At 43.7% G+C, this 20,372-nt stretch overlaps 1 protein-coding gene across 1 annotated transcript; it reads right to left on the bottom strand.

The window, feature by feature from the left end:
• Positions 1–607: 607 nt before the first annotated feature.
• kiaa0895l lies at positions 608–18,602 on the bottom strand. The gene is made up of 7 exons (XM_033640741.2): positions 18,373–18,602; positions 14,896–15,670; positions 14,674–14,817; positions 11,335–11,467; positions 7,295–7,600; positions 6,811–6,908; positions 608–4,394 (listed from the first exon to the last, which is right to left on the bottom strand). The coding sequence occupies exons 2-7, from the start codon at positions 15,625–15,627 to the stop codon at positions 4,233–4,235; spliced, it is 1,575 nt and encodes a 524-aa protein (XP_033496632.1). The 5' UTR covers positions 15,628–15,670; positions 18,373–18,602; the 3' UTR covers positions 608–4,232.
• Between the last annotated feature and the right edge of the window lie 1,770 nt (positions 18,603–20,372).

Below are 20,372 nucleotides of genomic sequence, written 5' to 3'. Positions count from 1 at the left end.
GTAATGGTTCCTTTCAGAGTATTTTAGAGCTCCTAAGGTTTTTCCCATCTTATGGACACAAACATTCTCCAGGTGAGTTAAAGAAAAACAAAAATGACCATTTGTATATCGATTATTTACCACGCATTACATTGAATTCCTAAAGAAATCTTTGTTTTTCTCTCGTGTCTCCACAGACAACAGAGAATCCAAAACAGGTGAACAGTCTTCATGAATTAAAGTAAACGCCCTGCGTGCACAGCCATTTTCACAAAAACATGATTTAGAAAACAAAAGTTTGAGCTGTCAAATAAAAGCATGTGCTTGGGCACGCTCAAGTGTTTTAAATCATAATGTTTTAGTGTAAATACATGTGTTTGTGAAGTGCTGATCATACGACTGGATAAATGAGACCTGGATTATACTGCACGAGTTGTGTGAGAGTTTAACACCTTTTGGATTCTCCGTTCACTGTGAAGACATGAGAGAAAAACAAAGTTTTCTTCACCAATTCACAGTAAGACGCGACGAGTAACTTGACACATATGTATATTATATTCGGGTGAAGTATTCCTTGGGGTTTGTCTGCAGTGTTTGTTCTGGTGCTTCATGAAACAGACCACAGAGCTCAGTAAGTGTGTGTACTTTTTAATAAATAAACTGGAACTTCAAGGTGTTTTCCAGAACATAAAACACTTGTGCAACATTCGTGCGTTACAAATAGGTGCATTCGTTTAGGTGAATCTAGGCCGAAGGTTTGAGGTCAGCAGACGACCACCTGCTCAAATTTAAAACCTTTATCTGCTCACCAAATGGCTGAGACTGTAAACACAGCAGAGTTCACTTCAATTACACATTAATCTTCAAATCTCAAGTATTTAAAATGCATCACTGAATTCACATTTTGGTCAAGTGGTTTTTGTTGTAAGTTAAAAACTGGAACTAGTGGTGACGTTCAGCCGTTCGCTCTGCTCACAGACGGCTTGGACCAAAATGAATGCCCCCGCTGACATCTGAAGTTTAAGTGTCAAACACAGTAAAAAGCAGCCTACAAACACACGGCTAGCTACAGCAGATGAGCTCTACACCCATCGAAGGCACGCCCACAACACCCCCGCTTCCCCCCGCAGCCAGTGACTCGTGTCGGGGTGAGGAACCACGACGACTGGCTGCTCCTCAAAGAGCCCAACTGTGAATTCAAAACGCCACTTTGGCACTTTGTCTACATGTTAAAGGAACAGCTGTACGATTTGGGAAATGAGCTCATTCACTTTCTGGCAGAGAGTCGGAGGAAAAGATCCACACGACTTTCATATGAAGCTACGACAAAGATTGGAAACGTGAAAACAGCCTGGCTCTGTCCAAAATGTGAAAACTCTTTGACAGTTATGCCCCCCCCCCCCCCCCCCCCCCCCACACACACACAATTACTATGTCACGGCCGAGTAAAGTTAGCATGTGTGAGCAGTTTGCTTATCTACACATGCACTTCTCCCTGGAAGTGCATGTGTAATAATAAACGACTGTTTCCCTACGCAGACCGACACAGTTTAAACTACAAGTCATGGAAATGGGGCAAAATATGGAAAATTTTTGAAAATGACTTTGTTAAAATGTGTGTGAACCCTGAAAGTTGGAGGTTTGAATCATCCGAGACCCCTCAGTCGACTGAGCTTGCTTTAAGTTGAGCAGTCCGGGTTTTTTTTGTGTGTGTTGGTTTTGCGACTCAGTGTGCTGTTTAGCGTACTTATGGGGATGTTTTGGTCCCCAGACTTTGCTGCGGAGTGAACACTCTTGACTTTGATGCTACTCTTTGGTACAGACAGCTGCGGACACGCAGGCAGCAGCACAGAAGAGGAGAAACTAGATAAGATTATCTTCTCATCTGCTTGGAGGTGGTGAATTTACAGCTTTGCAGTGTCAGCAAAAAATGTGGTTGCACATTTCTGCGCCGTCGTTAGCGCAGTTAGCTTGTTTACTGTATTCGTATTAAACAGCCAAATCTGATTCAACCTGATATAATTCGGGTACAGCCCTACAACCCTGCTATCAGTTTTTTCACAGTTGAAGTTTGTCCAGACAGCGAGCTGCACAGGTTCTTCCCAAACTCCTCGACATCCTTGTCAAAAGTTACTTTACATAGAAAGCAGAAAATGATGCATGTCTTTAGACAGCTGTCATTTAAATGCTTCTCGTATTGTAATGAGACATCACTGCAGTAATGGCGACTTGTTCACTTCCAGTACTTCCCTGGATTAATGTGTAAGAGTCCCGTACATGCACATGTAGCTTCACCACTGGCTGCATAGTTAAGAGTTTCTACGCTACAATATGTATTAGCCGACTATCTACTGTTGTTTTTTCAGACAGAGATGTTGTCTATAAGGATAGACTGATACATCGGCCGGCCGATATATCGGGCCGATATTTGAGTTTTTTACTTGTATCGGCATCGGCCGATACGTGCATGGGTTCGCAGATTTATTTTTCCCTGGCATGATTTACAGACAGGCATCCACGGGCAGCTCTGTGTTGCCGGAAGACCCTGCAGCGCACATGCAGCGAATCCTACTGTGTACAGTAGTTGTTGTTTTATTTATGCTTCAGCTTAAATATTTGTTTATTTTATAAAGACATTACTGGAAGATTTAAGAGCACTGAACTCTTTTTTTTATTTGAATGTATAATAATAACAATAATAATATTCTACCTGTTCTACCTCAACTTTCCATCTTGTTTTAGTATTTTTTACTGTTCAATAAATGTTTCTTATTTTAAACTTGAGACCTGTAATATTTGTTATCATTGTGTCATTTTTTTTATGTAAATAGAGGGAGCAAAAGCAGTATCGGCCCCAAATATCGGCAGTCCATAATTGGTCATCGGCTAAGGGTGATGGAAAAAAATCGGTATCGGCATCGGCCCTAAAAAAATCCATATAGGTCTATCCCTAGTTGTCTACATCAAACAGGCCCGTGGGAAGTACACTGGACTTTGGAGCCAATGATATCGATGCAAAACGTGTATCTACCACTTCCTGTTCTGTCACGTGATGCCCTGGGGCCCAAAAAGACTCTTCCCCACAGATTTAAACTGTGAACCAGACGTCTGTAAATTAGTGGATACATTTTTTTGAGCGTCTCATCCCTCCCCAGAGTGACTCGTTGCACTATCGGGATTTGATCCATTCAATCCGATGACATTTCTTTAGTCTAGAGGAGTCTAAATCATCTCAACCCCATTTAAGTTAGTGGAGCACTAAACTGGAGGTTCGCTGCTTGGCCAGCGAAGCATCTTGTGTGCCTGCTCTATGGGCCCCTGAGTGCAGAAGCCATTTTACATCCAGGGCCCCGCCTCCAATGTGGTATCCAGGTCTCTTTCTAAATCCACACACTGAACAGACAGATTTGAGCGTGTCATCTAACCTCCTGCACAAAAGCTACTAAGCACATTTCCCAAAGCGTCTGAACTGTGTCCCTTTAACGCAGCAAAAGCAGGTTTGGTTTCTGCAGAGGGGGGAGCTCAGGGACGGGGTCACATCACAGTAGCATACTGATATGAAAAGACCACCAAGGACACTGTTAAGACAGAAACAACACAGCTGATTATCTGCTCAATAACACTGATAATTAAAAAATCCCCCCGGGGAACGTTTGAATACTTGACTGAGTCCTCTGGCACTTGATATCGTAAAGATTCTCGGTCTCAGTTCGGACTTCCCCGGGTTTTTGAAATGTCCTTGGTGTCCTTTTTTTTAAAATGCAAACAATCTAAGGCATAAAAACACAAATAAAAATGTATAAAGCTAAAACCAGAGACATTCAGTTTGTTCTCTCAAAGTAAAAAACTTAAATAATTGCATAAATAAAGCATGTGATTATGTTTGAATCTGTACGAGACATGTTAGCAGTGTACAGGCGCAGTGATTATGTATGAGTCGACATATATAATGTTGGTTACATCGTAGAGTTGCAGTATTGAGGTAACTTCATAGTAGGAGTAAAGGCGAGGAGGAGGAGGGACATGCATTGGACGAAAGTGAAGATGTAGATAGAGGTGTTAGTGTGTACGTCCCTTTTTGTTCGTCTCATTCAAGTTTTACAAAAAAGAATCGCTCAAATGAAGCATCGATAATACTGGATGTTTTTAAGTGACATTGAACGCACCACGTGTTACAGTCTGTGTACCTCCAGCTCTTCTTCTTCTTCTTGGGTTCAGGTGGTGCAGGGAGGGGGGGGGGGTGGGGGGGGGTGTCAGGGCAGCAGGTCTTGCAGCGTTGAATCGTCCAGCTCGTTGACGGCGACGATGTGATCCAGGTGCTGCAGGTAACGCTCCTGGTCACGCATGAAGTGCGGGATTCTGGTACGTTGGAGGACGGCAAAGTGACGCAGCCTCTCCACGTCCTCAAAAGACACCTGAAGAAGAAAAGAGTGCATCCGTGGACAGAAACAACTGCTGGACACACAGACGTTTACCTTCATACAATTATCAGTGTTCCAGTATGTGCTGAGAAAGTTCTCCTCCTTCTTAAGCTAAATTAACTCTGTAAAAACTCTCCTGGATCAGCTGGAAAAGTCACAAAGCTGAAAACAGGCTGTTGCATTAGAACTTTAACTTCAGTAAAGGATCTGAATACTACTTCTTCTTCTGCTGTCTGTGTGCACCCTGAGAGAGTTACTCATCATTCCTCTGTAAAGATCTCTTCCTACAGTGACCACAGTGTTCAGAGATGGTGACAAAATCCACAATGACTCTTTCTGTGTGTTCCAGTACCTGTCCCACCATACTCTACAGTATGTCAGAAAAAGATTTAGTATTCAAATGCAATATGCCAAAAACTACATCTACATCAGGTCCAATCTTGGAGTATGCAAGCCAGCATGCTTTTCTGGCTGTTCTGACCCACAATCCTCTGCACGGTATTACAGTATTACTTTAAAACCAAACTAAACAACTACAGAGACACAAAACAACCACAGAAGACAATAAACTAGCTGAAAGACACAAAAAACAACTACAAAAAGACAAAAAACTAACTACAAAAAGGGGCGAAACAACCAAAGAAGATAATACAATATCTTTAAGACACAGAAAATGACGACAAAAAAGGGGCACAACAAGCACAAAGCAACACAAAATGGCCAAAAAAAGACTAAATGACCTCAAAGACACATAAATCGATTACAAAGAGACAAAAAACTAACTACAAAAAGGGGCACAACAACGAGGCACAAAACGTCTGCAAAAATGACACTAAACGACCTCAAAGACACAAAACGACTACAAAGACACACAACATAACAAAAAAGAAATGCTCAACAACAAAAAATAAGCTAAATTATAGCTGCTGCGCAGCAATGGGTCAGGTTCGGGCATTTTTAGGCAATTCTGAGCAACAAGCAGAAGAATTGGAAGACATTTAGGAATTTAGCAACACAATCTGCCTTTTACATCAGCTGAGACTTGAACTCACAACCTCTGAGACTAAGAATCAATTTCTATCTCACTGAGCTAATTAGTCAGTGACAATTAATGTGTAGCTTCACAAACTGACTAAGCCAGACGTGCAGGTTTAGCAGCCGTCCATGCATGGAAAAGCAGATTTCAAACCATTGTAAAAAAATCAGTTATCAAAACAAAAATCTGAAAATACACATATTGCATCTAGACAGCATGGAGATGTTGGTAATTTGTTTGTAACAATGATTGATTTACTCCATAAGTGAAAAACTGATGTTTAAAATTGCCATTTTTACATTGACTCCAATTGTTCACATTAGAGCAAAATTCAAAATGCTGTCAAAAATTCAGTTTTTGAGATAAAATTCTGATATTTGCCACACATCATCTACCATGACTCTAGAATTCTGTCATTTTTTCATGAACATTGAAGATTTATTTAGCAAGAATTTGCATGTATATGTTTACAGTACTGTTTACAGTCAAACATTTTGATGCACTGCAGGCTCAATTTTTGATAAATCAAAAATCTGAGAAACACAGTTTTTGTAGGACAGTCTGAAGATGCTCTGTAGCAAGTTTGGTGTCAATTGAGCAAAAACTGTGGGAGGAGATAGGTTTAAGAAGTTTTACAGTTTTGAAAAAACAGTGATGAACTTCATAATTTTTAATAGGTTTAAATGTTTCTTCAGTATTGGGGCTACAGTTTGATGAAAGTTGTGAAGTTGTAGCACGTATGGTTGATTTGTTATGAATTTTCAAAGTTTTGAACTTTAGACGCTTGCTGGAGCGCCACCATCAGGACTATTGGCTTGAGTTTACAGCTGAGGATATCTGGCATGAGACTGGACCTTTGTGCAAAGTTTGGTGAGTTTTCACCCATGGGAAGTATGATTTCCTCAGAAGAAGAAGAAGAAGAAGAAGAAGAAGAAGATTTAGGATTACAATAGTGTCCTGGCAGCTTAGCTGCTTGGACCCTAACAACTATAAAGTCTGTGTCTTGCTCCTGTGTTGCAGAGGTGATGGGGCCTTTTGCATATCTGTGTCCAGGGGCCCAGTGTCTGATAATTGGCTCCTGCCTGCAGAGGGCAGTGTGATCCCACTGAGCTCAGACCAGACACGTTCCTCTGAGTCAGTGCTTAGTTTAAAACACTTCTAAACCAGCAGATGAGACTTTCACATGGTTCAGTTATTTCTGATATTTTTCATACTGCACTGATTTATCTCGTTCTCCTGATGTTGTTCTTTATGTTTGACTATTCCCAGAAGTTCTTGCTGCACTTTATGGTTTTGTATTTTCATGTTCACCTGTGAAACGCCTCCTAACAAAGGCTCATATCATCATGATGATCTGAAGGAGTCCACACTGACCTTTCCCAAAGAGGTCAACATCTTGAAGTCGATGTTCCTTCGGTGTCGCAGGATTCGGAGGATCCCGTCCAGGTAAACCTGATCTTTACTGAAGCAGCCTGAGACAGAAACACACAACACACAGGAAGTGTCAAAATAAAAGGCATCACTGACGAGGACAGTGTGAGTTTGTTTCACTCACTAAAACCTGCTGATTTTACTTTTATAACAGACAAAAGATCAGCTGATGAAAATATTTATAACCTCATCCAGGTTTTTTTTTTGTTTGTAGTTTAATTTACAGTCCTTATTCTCCTAAAGAGACACTCTAATCAAGCCCGACCCAAAGACAAGGCAGTTAGTACAGATACAATATTTACGCATCATAAATTCTGAGATTTCTCTCATTAAAAACTGGAAAGAATCCACTAACCATCCAGGTGACTCTGTTAGCCATCTGTGTATCAGTGTGTGTGTGTGTGTGTGTGTGTGTGTGTGTGCTCACCGGGCTGTGAGGTGTCCGTCTGTCCCCTCTTGGCTCTCAGGCAGTACTCCCAGCGGACGTCCGGGTCCTGGACGAAGCGAGCGATGTGGCTGAAGAGCCGGCTGAAGCTCATGCTGGTGGCGTGGTACACCGTGTAGTAGAGCAGCGCTGCACGCCACAGGTAGGGCTGTTTCCGTAGCAACACGCTGTGCAGGCTGGCCAGGCCCTCCTCCGTGGGATTGGCCGGTTTGAGGCCGAACTGCTTCCTGCCCTCAGTGGACGCCCACGGCTGCAGGTTGTTGTTTACCCCGCGCAGGTAATGTGTACCTGAGGAGACCATCAATCAATCAAAATGATTTTCTATGATCATTTTACTTTATATTTTCCCGTCTATTCTATTCATTCATTATCTGTAACTGCTCCAAGCCGCCCACGGGCTGCGGGGGGGCTGGAGCCTATCCCAGCTGACACTGGGCGAGAGGCAGAGCACACCTTGGACAGGTCACCAGACGGTCACAGGGCTGACACATCAAGTGCATCTCAAGTCTCTTTATTGTCATTTCATCGCTCCCTCGCTCCTCCAGCTTCGCTTGAACCACAAGTTGTTCTGGTGCTTCATTTTGAAGACAGTCTCAAAGCTCTTAATCCTACTCTGAGCTACTCTGAGGAGTGAGGATCAAAAATCATCGCTCACTTCTTTCCTTCTGGTTATGAAGATGCAGACACGTGTGACCCAAATCTCACATTTACCAACTTAACTTTCTGCTAAAGACGTAACATGTGAGGCGATTCTCTGATGTTCTGCATGACAGCAGGGGTTAACTGTTGTGCACGACATACGACTTTGTGGTTGAACACAAAAAACATTGTGTCAATGGATGGACATGCGTTTATATACCATTTTTCTAGTCTCTGACCACTCTGAGTGCCTTATACTACGGATCACACTCATTCATTTACACACACATTAACTGGTGGTGGAGGCTACCAGACAACGAGTCCACTGGTCCCCAACTGGTCCAGATTTCTCCTCAGTCATTAGATCAAGGTCCCACAGTTTAATACATTCAGCATCATACTTGCATTGGATCATGTTGTTGAGCTAGTTTGCTGTCTCTGTCATGTAGCTGTCTGTTAGTCACTCACTCTACAGCAGGAAACGGCACTTCAAAATAAAAGCTCTGTGTCGGAAATTCACTGTACTTCAAAATAAAGTGCAAACTTGATGTTTGTGAATCACTTGCTGTCAGTGTTAATATTGACAGCTATTTTAGATTCAGTCTGAGTCTTGAGACGAAAATGTTTTAGTCACATTTAGTCATTTGTACCCTTGGTAGTTTCAGTCGAAAAAAAATCTTTTTTTTTTTTTTTTGTTTTTTATCTTTAAACTCATCCAGTGAGGATAATTCATGGATCATAAATTATAATCAAGGTGACAGGTTTTATAAAAATTTAATTTAGACATTTTCTTTCTACAACTACAAATAATCTCTGCACACTTACAAACTGTCATTTCTCCAGCATTAACGGCTGTCGCTGCTCCGCTCTGACTGTTTCTGCTGGCTGCTGAAACATCCTGGTGCAGACTATTTACTGGAGTTTACCAGCCTGTCGCTCATGCTGCATTTGAAGATATTTTGGAACGGCTTCTCATGGCTTTCAATGTCCGACAGTCCATCACTAACGTTTTTCGTCACGTCTCGTCAACAAACATGAAACATAGATTTCGTCTTAGGTTTTATTATCAAGATCTATTTGTAGCTCGTCATCATCTCACTTTTGTCATCGAAAATAAGACTGATTATATATATTTACATTGATTTTTTTTTTTTCCCCCCCCAGAAAAACTGCCATGAACGATCCTAAAAACAAAACAAAACAAAAACGATCCTGGAGGGACTGGTCTTTGTGCATGAGGGGATTTTATCACGCTGAAACAGGAGAGGGACAAACACCAACCACTGACATGTTAGAAACACACCATTGTCTATAAGATCATTGTATGTTGCAGCGTAAAGATTCTCCCTCAGGGGCCCGCAGCAGGAGAAACTGGGACACTAAACGTACATAACGTTCACTCTCTTGTGTCTTTGTCACATTTAAGAAGTGAGAACACACAAAGGAGTCACTGAGGGAACGAGACGTCCCACCCTCTGAGGGGACATGTCCAGTGTCTCCATACTGCACAGCTGGATCGTGTGTCAGAAGGCGCCATGCTAACCTGCAGTATCATATGATCCTGGGGTCTGTATGTGAAAAGATCGTGTGATGTCATGTTCCAACAATGATGGTGCACAGTTACCACTGAGACCTTTACTTTACATTGAGCCTCTCAGAGCTGCAGACGTGGCCTTACTTTGTATAGATGTTATTAAATTTGTTCACTGAATTTCCTGTGAAGGGACAAACAAATGTTTATGTGGAACTAACACTGGAAGAATGTCAAACGGGAAGTTTTCCACTACAGAAGTTTTGCATCCATGTCATAGTCAGTTCATTCACAGACTGCTGAACATCACAGTGACATCTAGAGAGTGTAACGTCCAGCTCAGACCAAAGATTCAAGCGAAAAGTGCAGCGGTGTGAACTGGCCGGTCAAATTTTTTTCACAGTCTGTGTCTGTGGATCACTTCTTAAAACCTTATCCACAAATCAGTGTCTTTATTTTTAATTTATTGATTGTTTTATTTATTTTAAATATACACATGTAGCTCCTTTTACCCAGTGTAGTGTAACTTTTAAACTTTTTTTTCATGTTTTTATCATCATTTACCATTTTCTATAAGCTTGTTTCTGTTGACATCCTAAGATCATCAAGAGGTGTAAGAAGCATCACTCGATGACATCACTCGAGGACTGTGAGTGTTTCTGTAGTTCAACAAAAGAGTGAACAGAAGAAGATTCATCGCTCAGCAGCAGACGCAGCATTTCTTGTTTTCACAAGCTATTTATAAAAACACTGGGTCATATCTTACACCTGGCACAAAGCGCAACACACCTGTCATTCCTACTTTCAGACTGACGCAGGTGTCGTTTTCACAGCCAGTGCCAACTTTGTGGAAGTGGCAGATGTACTCGTGCCCGTCTGTGCACCCACAGGTGTGTAGGTCATAACATGAGGTGTGGTCAGGAACATTTTTGTATTTGTAAGGCAGCAGAAAGAGACTGACTGATAAAAATCTGGTCTAAAGTCAGAGAATGGTGAAGTGTTTTCCTGCTGTCTAAAGCACAATATTCAGATGGTAACATGTGACTACGTAGGCGGGTTCACAACGTGCCTACACTCTGCTTGTTACACACACAGGGACGCACAGGTGGGTGAAATATTCTGTAAAATGTGAACGTAGGTACCTAGACCCTCGGTGTGTTCAGACAGTCCTCTTAAATGTGGGCGGGGTTGTTGTCACTCACTGCTCCGTCCAGCACTCGCTGTATTTCCTCATCAGCGGTGACACAGATGGAAGTCTGCACCTGGTTTATCGTCCACAGAACGAGGCTGCACGCCCACATTTTCAGAACAAAATAGAACAGGCTGCAGTGAGAGTCTCTCTCCATGGGATATTTAAAAATAGCAGCTTTGTGCATTTAGTCCTTCTCAGGCAAGCTCAGGGGTTTAGTGTTGCTGTAGCCCACAGGAAGTGAGGATTAGAATATATGACCTTCACATAATCCGCTCCAAATTCATCTATATTTTTAAAGTCATTACTAAAAGTGTGTGTCATATAAAAACTAAAGTGATGGTCAAAGTTGTCACAGTGAAATTTAAGGTGTGCTGATGGATTCACATCATCAACTCATGCATTGAGGAACTTATTGAATAAGTCTTTAATTTCAGTGTTAGTTTGGTTCCTCCTGCACATTTTCTTCCTCTCCTTTCTTTTCCTCTTTTGTTTCTTTTATCATATCAACATATTTAGAACCAAAGACAAACCCAAATGGCCTCCGATCTGATAAAATGCTGCTGAACTCTGCAGATCCAGTCACTGAGGAAACACTGCTGTGTTGGTTGATGGATTAACTTTGTTACTGATGCGTTGATGAGTGTGTGAGCTGCAGCGTACCGATCTCATGTCGCAGCATCCCCTCCAGCCAGTGCTGTCGAGCTCCGGCCAGGTTGATGGTCAGAGTGGGACGACAGCTCTCCACCACCATCACCGCCTGAGACAGCAGCTCGTCAGACAGACGCACCACCACCTGGAGACACAGACACCATCATCATCATCATCATCATCATCATCATCCTCCTCCTCTGACATCCTGATTGATATTCTCTCAGTTATTCTTTGTACATTTCAATCCGACTCAACAGAGACTGAACAAACAGTTTCCACCTTTGGGAAATTTTAACGTTTACACACTGCAGAGGATTTAATGGGACTGTTGTTGTGTCACTTCACACAGTTTAGAACAAATTTATTTAACTGTCACTCCGATCTAATCCATATACAATACACATAAAACATTTACAGTGTGCAGCAGGGTGTGTTCAGGTATCACACTTACATTTTAAACCTCGTACACACTTTGTGATATTGGGCTGTCCCAGACAAAAGATGACCAACGTGGCTCTAACACGGTGGTCTTACATCACACAGTGAGAAAGGGTCTGTTACTCTGTCACGGGGGAAATCTGAGCCGAGAGCCAGAAGGCAAAAACTGACACTCGGAGAATAAGAGGTGGGAGCTGTGGGACAGGACGACTTCACCCTTCCTTTCTATCTGTTTGTGAAACAGGACAAATAACGTAATCTGCTGAACTCCCAAGATCTTGTTACTCATTTTCACTATACACTTAGTATGGGGTTGGTGATATGGCCCTAAAATAATATCGGGATATTTCAGGGTATTTTTGCGATAACGATATTCTTGACTATATGAAAAATTAGTAAAAAAAAAAATTTTTATTATTGATTTAAGAAGATAGAATTGTAACAAAATAGGTGACCCAGTTTTACAGCTTGCTTCAAATTTTCAGTAAAAACTAAATAAAATCTACAACAAATTACACATTTAAACAAATGTCCCCTGGGATCTATATATATCTATATAAATCAACAGGGGATTTCCTTTCACTTGAGGACACTCTGTGTGTGTGTGTGTGTGTGTGTGTGTGTGTGTGTGCTCTGTGCTGCTGTCCCTTTTCCCTCCACTGCAGACCTGCCCAGGTGTGCCGCATTAGTTAACGAGGTGCAGCACACCTGGCATGGAGGAGGTGTTTAGGAGCTCCTGTGGCAGCAGCAGAGGAGAGAGGCCTCTGGTGTGGGGCCTGCTGGTCCTGCTGCTCTTCAGCCTGGGAGCTTTGTTGTCTGGTTTGCTTGTGTTTATGTGGTGATTTTGGATCAGTGTTGAAGTTATGTTCGCCCCATAGGGCCACCCAAGGGTGGGGCGTATCAGACACGGTGAGAGAGGAGAGGGAGAGACGCTGTGCTGCTGCCAGAGGAGCCGCTGAATGAGTTCCCTCTGAGCGCTAAGAGAAGTAAAACATTCAGGACGCCACAGTTTGTTCCACACTGCTGAAGCTGCTCCTCTTTTTGGAACCACCAAGGAGTCGGTGATAATTTCACTTTTAGCCATGCTTGTTGTTGCCATGGGTAACAGTGTGACGTCAATATGTCGGCAGGTTGAAGTATCAAGATATACATTTTTCATGTGATATTGAAAATTAGATCAGTATTATCGTAAACGAGGTGATATGACACACCACTACTAAAACCAACGCTGACACGGGGAGAACATGCAAACTCCACACAGAAGGGCTCCCCCGCCCTGGGGTTTGAACCAGGAACCCTCTTGCTGTGAGGGGACAGTGCTATCCACTGCACCACCGTGTGAACGTCACCATGAGAAGCTGGAGACGCAATTTTTGGACTTTTTTGCTGCTTAATCGTCTCATTGTTTCAGCTCTACTTTAAAATGTGTTTGCTGTGCTGTATTTGTGCATTAGTGGTTACGTGTGCATGTTCAAGTGGCGCAACGTCAGACAAACTGCACTGCGGGAATGTACGCAGGTGACTTCAGTAGACGCCTGCAGGGCGGAGCAGGTGGAGGGTAAACACAATCAACTGCCTCTCAAAGACGCCCTTACAGAGCCCTGAGGGAACGTTTTCATCCACTGCACCTTCCTATCTTATATCAACATGCCAACCGCTCACTGTGCTGCAGATAAAACTGACAAACAGTCGACACAGGAAACGACTACAGATATCATTTTGTACACGTCTCTATCATGAGAACAGATAAAGCTTTCCTGTTATTTGACATTAGGTGCTGTTTGAAGGAGGCTCGTGCCAGCTGACGATCATATGGACTATGGATAATTGAAGAGTTGATTCCCAACTTTAAAACCATTTGTTAACTTATTGGGCAGTGAGACTAAAATCCGTCGGCATTATTTTATGTCATTTTTACAGATTTTGTTTTTAGACATATTTAAAGCTGGGGTCAGCAAAAAATCTGGAGAAGGCAAAAAAGAACTACCAGATGACCACAGGCAGTGACCCAGTGTTTCCTACACACTGATTTATTCAATCTTATTTTATTGTAGAGTTGCACATAGCTCATTCTCTCAGCCCCTCCTCACCCCGCTCTCTCTCTGTTTATCAGACCACGAATGAGACAAGAATTAGCTGCTAGCCACCCCACGCTTCCTCACTTCATCCCTGCTGCTGTGGACTGCGTCACCGGGAGGAGAACGGCAGCAGCTCAGGAGTCGGACCTTAGTCGGCAGCTTTTGCAGCTTGAGTACGTCCAGCACAAACCCCCCAGCGGTGGTCGTCACAGTGGGCTGGTGGTTCGTAGCAGCACCGGGTCTAACCTATGTAACAGCAGCAACAGAAAGTTTGCTAATCCAGCAGGGACTTGGTTTTGAGCTGGCTCGATTCAGGTTGCTGTGGCCACTCTCCTTCCAGTGAGGTGGTCTGTGGCGATGGGGAGCAAGGCACTGTGATTCAAGGCTCTCGCTAACGTTAGCTACATAAACGTGAACACGAATTAAATGACACATAAATCTGAACTTGAAGCTGCAGTCGTGAGCCTTTAGCTCAGGTTAGCAGAAGGCTAAACTGTTAGCAACATTTTCTCTCCATCTCTGAAACACTTCGATGATACTGACACATGTTTTAGTTTGTTTATTGTCAGACTCTTTTTGATCAGTCCGTCTTTCTTCTGTTGCTCTACAGTGTAGACAGTTGTTGCCAAAGCTAAAATATCAACCTTCTCTGCAGGATTCTTGACCACTGGCCAGGGGCTAGACTTTCTAAAACCTAAAACTAGAGCCAAGAGGAGGTGCAGAGGTTGAGTCATTTCTGAATGTTATTAGTAACGCCTGTGCTTTTCTGTGACGAGTCAAAATGTCTGCCATTGTCTGAGACTTGTCTCTGTGTGTGCTTTATGTCACTCACCTCCCCGACGCAGCCTTCTTTCTGCAGATATTTGCGTACAGCAGCCCAGACTTGACTTTTAGGGAGGACGCTGCCGCCTGTCACCTCCTCAAAGTTCTCATAGGAGCCAAACTTCCTCAGGACGCACTCCATGATTCCAACCGCCTGCAAGTGAAAAAAAAAAAGTCATCATCATCACCATCACCATCATCTGAACTCACAGGTAGATGTCTGGTACCATACCTGTTCGAGGAAGAGGCCTGAGCCCTCCTTGTACTTCTCCAACACGCTCTTGGGCTCCGGCTGTGCGTACTCAAACTGAGGCTCGTACTTGTAGTCGGACTGGAAGAACGTCTGCTTCTCCTGCTCCAGGTTCAGAGGCCTGAGGGCGACGAGCAGACACGGCCTGGATGATGTCGGCAGCGACCTGCTCCCCATCCCCACCCCCTTAGCTATGTGTGGCAGGGAGGTGGCAGGTCGCATTTGCCCCTTGCCAGCCCGCATCCCCAGGGAGTAATTAACCGAGCAGGTGCTCTCACTGCGGCGCATCCAGCCGCCTGCGCCCAGGCTGGGGCTGGTCAGGCTGCGAGCCGGGGGCGAGGGGGCGGCTGAACCACTGCGCCAAGGAGGCTGCACGATCCGCCTGTCGGCCATGTGCTCCTGAGACCCTCGCAGGCGCTGAGGCGTCATCTCCAGGCTGAGGGGGCGACGGAGGGGCGGTCTGGGCGCAGCTCCACTTTTTAACAATGATGATGATGATGACGTCCTCCTCTGTGCTACCTGGCCGCTGTTTGTCTGGGCCGGGAGTCCGTTGTGGGACACCTTCTCCTTCTTGGCAACATTGCTCCTTTTGGACGGCGATCTGGGCACTTTGGGACGATCTGCCCGAACATCTGGCTCCAACAAGCTCCTGCTGCTCCCGACACTTTCACCCTCAACCTGATCCATGAAGACTTCACCTGAGTCCAACACCATCACCACGGCCGCTCCGCCTCAACCGACGCCTCCAGCTCCAACGCTGTGGACAGAACACACACATTCATGGACACTGATTATTGTTGTTGGTGGTGTGTTAGAGAGAAATGAATGATGTCACTCGCTGCCAGTGGAGGAATGGCAGATCCTTTACTGCCATAAAAGAACTAAAACCACTCTGTGAAAAGACTTTACTACAGGTTCAAGTCCTGCATTCAAAACTTTACTGAATTAAAAGCATGTATCAGCCAAATGTACTTAAAGTACTTTGAGTAAAAGTGTGTATGTAGCAGTAAAATGTGTTTCCCTTTTCTATCTCATGTTTTGGATGAATATTCGTGCTGCATTAATGTGTCAATTTACAGCTCTATATTTTAAGGTTGAGCTCATTTGAACTCCTCTTTATACTGCTGGGTAGTTTAATCTAAAGCGTGGCATCATATTCTATAAGATCATCATATGTTTGTAGCGTGTCTGTCCTGTGAGAACCACGTATCACTGAAAAGTCAGAAAAACAGCTTGTTTTCAGCTTTGTGACGATGCATTTTCCAGCTGATCAAAAAGGGTTTTTAAAGAGGTGATTCCATTTAGATAGTGAAAGGCTGATTCAATGGAGGAGAATCCTGTAGAGGAAGTTGCTATTCGAGCATTGTCAACAACTGACTACACTGCAAAGCAACCCGAAAAAGTTAGACGGACTGGTCAAACAGACAGTCTGACAATAAATGAAATAAAACATGTTAATATCAGCAAAGTGTTTCAGAGATGCAAAGAAAATGTTGCTAATAGTTCAGCCTTTCCTGGAAATACTCAAGTAAATTACAAATACCTCCAATTTGTACCCATCTCATCAGAGAGAAATGTTGAGCAGGTGGAAGGGTGAGCGGCCCGTCTCCAGGACACCAAACAGCCCCAGAAAAACAGTAATTTATAACATGAAACATTTTTATTTAGTGTTTTTACTGGTTTAAATCAGCTGGTCTGTTTGTTTTGGAGAGGAAGAGACCTCTGTGGGTAATTCGGCTACCAGTAAAAACCTCCTGAACGTCAGCAGCCAGTTGCACAAAACACTTTAACTTTTCTTCTTAAGTATAACACTGAAAGGGAAACTTCAGTAGTTTTCATTCTGGACCTCATTTATTACAGTTCTCAACCCGAGCCCAACGGGTCCCGAAAAGCCAGACGGTTTGGATCAGGTTTGTTTTTTTTTTTTTTTTTAATAAATAAATAATATTAAGAAGTGAGCACTTCCTGCAGGCAGAGAGAGATGGAGAGGGAGCAGTCCGGCTCTCTGTTCTTCCATCCGGAGGCAACAGGAAGTTTCTCTGGCACGGAAAAACAGTGTGGAGAGTCAGTGATCCACCGAGCGGGTCTATTTTCCACTGCAGACGCTCGTGGCTTGTGCCACCACACAGCCAGTGTGTCCAGGGCCTTAGAAGCTGACTAGAGCTTTTTGGGGATGTTGGGCTTGGTTGGGCTCAAGCTCAGTATTTTATGTGATGATCTCGAAAGAACCAGGTTTGGGCTCTACTATTTTTCCATGCTTTGTGTCTCAGTGACTAACTGGGACAACTGTTTTTTACATTTGGTCCAGTATTGATTGAGAGAGATGCAGCTGCAGAACAGGCTGCAATGTAATCTTACTTAAGTGATTCCTAAAATAAGACCAAGAAAAGAGAAAAAAAAAACTTAAGTGAGCATTTTATGGAAACCTTAAGAAGAAGACTTAAGGGTGTTTCGTGCAATCAATTTTAAGGAAACATTACCTTTGACTTTAAGGATAATCTTAACTTAAGGTTGTTTTTTTTGTGCAACTGGACACTGGATCTCAAGTTATCAAAAAAAAAGCATGCTTGCAACCATGTTGACTGGCGACTTTCAGCTGAATGTGTCTGTGGTTGTCGTGGTGACAAAAACCAGGAAGAGAACACATAGCTGTCCTCATGAACGCCTCTTTTCATGATAATGTCAAAACACAGCTTATCTGATTTGTCTTGTTTGAGGAAGCCAGTCGTGTACTAACACTCGCTCGTGTTTTGAATCGCACTTGTGAGAAAATGTTGGAAACAGGAAAACATGCTTCACCAGATTAATGACATGCCAGACACCACTGGAGAAACACCGATTTGCAACGTCAAACTGTTTTATTCTGTGTTTTTACTGGTTTAAATCAGCTGGTCTGTTTGTTTGTGACAGGAAGAGACCTCTGTGGATAATTCGGCTCCTGCTAAAGAAACATCCTGAACAGTTAGCAGTGAAGGAATTCTAAGTGGGAGAAGTTTCAGCTGGTTGCAGTCTACAATCCTCACCTCTACTTGCCACTAAAGCCTCCACACTGTTCCTTTAAGCACAGCACTTAGTAAATGTGTTTAGTTGCTGCTCATTGTCTCTGGTGTGTGACAGAGGAGAAACTGATCTGCTGTCAGTCACCGCTGCTGTAATGAGGTCAAGTGAATGGCAGCAGGTCAGGAACATGTGAGAGAACGTGTCTATGGAGATGAACAAACAGGAAACAGTCCATGATGTCTGAACTCCACAGGAACAAAGATCCCAACACAAAGTCAGATCCTCTAAACCTCCATGTGATCCCCGGATTAACGGGACTGATCTAACATGTATTTAAACACCGGAAGAAACAACAGTCAACAGTTTAAATGTTGTCCTGAGACACCGGGACAAACAGCTGACTGTGATTCATTGTGGAGACAAAACAAACCAACGGTTCCCTCCTGAACAAACACTCACCGAGCACCGAGTCCCGGGACCTCTCTGCTGATCTCAGCCGCTTCATCCACTCATACCGGCGGCGGCAGCTCCTCACGGACCGGGGGCGGAGGACTCGGTGTGTCTTCACCGGTGACTGATGATGATGAGCGGATAGCGGTTCAGAGTTGGAACGGGGCCTGAGGCGCCTGCCTGGGCCGGCCAGGAAGCGGCGGATGTGTTGGAAGATATGACGCGGTACGCCGCGTACGCCGTGCGTCACGCTCCCATGCGTCGTTACGCACAACCCGAAAACATGGATGGGAAGATGGAATCGGATGGGATGTAATGGGATAGGACGGGATGGGATAAAATGGAAAGGAATGTAATGGGATAGGATGGGATGGGAAAAATGGAAAGGGATGTAATGGGATAGGATAGGATAGAATGGGATGGAGTGGAATGGGATGGGATAGGATGGGATAAAATGGAAATGGATGTAATGGGATAGGACGGGATGGGATGGGATAGGATGGGATGGGAAAAATGGAAAGGGATGTAATGGGATGGGATAGGACGGGATGGGAAAAATGGAAAGGGATGTAATGGGATGGGATAGGATGGGATGGGAAAAATGGAAATGGATGTAATGGGATAGAATGGGATGGAGTGGAATGGGATGGGATAGGATGGGATGTAATGGGATAGGATGGGATGGGAAAAATGGAAAGGGATGTAATGGGATAGGATAGGATGGGATGTAATGGGATAGGACGGGATGGGAAAAATGGAAAGGGATGTAATGGGATAGGATAGGATAGAATGGGATGGAGTGGAATGGGATGGGATAGGATGGGATAAAATGGAAATGGATGTAATGGGATAGGACGGGATGGGATGGGATGGGATAGGATGGGATGGGAAAAATGGAAAGGGATGTAATGGGATGGGATAGGATGGGATGGGAAAAATGGAAATGGATGTAATGGGATAGAATGGGATGGAGTGGAATGGGATGGGATAGGATGGGATGTAATGGGATAGGATGGGATGGGAAAAATGGAAAGGGATGTAATGGGATAGGATAGGATGGGATGTAATGGGATAGGACGGGATGGGAAAAATGGAAAGGGATGTAATGGGATAGGATAGGATGGGATGTAATGGGATAGGATAGGATAGAATGGGATGGAGTGGAATGGGATGGGATAGGATGGGATAAAATGGAAATGGATGTAATGGGATAGGACGGGATGGGATGGGATAGGATGGGATGGGAAAAATGGAAAGGGATGTAATGGGATGGGATAGGACGGGATGGGAAAAATGGAAAGGGATGTAATGGGATGGGATAGGATGGGATGGGAAAAATGGAAAGGGATGTAATGGGATGGGATAGGATGGGATGGGAAAAATGGAAAGGGATGTAATGGGATGGGATAGGATGGGATGGGAAAAATGGAAATGGATGTAATGGGATAGAATGGGATGGAGTGGAATGGGATGGGATAGGATGGGATGTAATGGGATAGGATGGGATGGGAAAAATGGAAAGGGATGTAATGGGATAGGATAGGATGGGATGTAATGGGATAGGACGGGATGGGAAAAATGGAAAGGGATGTAATGGGATAGGATAGGATGGGATGTAATGGGATAGGATAGGATAGAATGGGATGGAGTGGAATGGGATGGGATAGGATGGGATAAAATGGAAATGGATGTAATGGGATAGGACGGGATGGGATGGGATAGGATGGGATGGGAAAAATGGAAAGGGATGTAATGGGATGGGATAGGATGGGATAAAATGGAAAGGGATAGAATGGGATGGGATAGAATGGGATAAAATGGAAAGGGATGGGATGGGATGGAGTGGAATGGGATGAAATAAGACACTGACAAAACTTTTTATACAAAGAAAAAGAAAGAAAAATGTACCCCTGTTTTTTTTAACGCACTGGAGCTCATTTATGCAAAAAATGGATAAAATGTTATGACAAATAAAAATTCACAGTGAGATTAAATTTTGAGTTATAGGA

The sequence above is a fragment of the Epinephelus lanceolatus genome, chromosome 2 (assembly GCF_041903045.1).
Source record: "Epinephelus lanceolatus isolate andai-2023 chromosome 2, ASM4190304v1, whole genome shotgun sequence".
Lineage (NCBI taxonomy): Eukaryota > Metazoa > Chordata > Actinopteri > Perciformes > Serranidae > Epinephelus > Epinephelus lanceolatus.
This window is presented reverse-complemented; position numbering and strand designations above follow the sequence as displayed.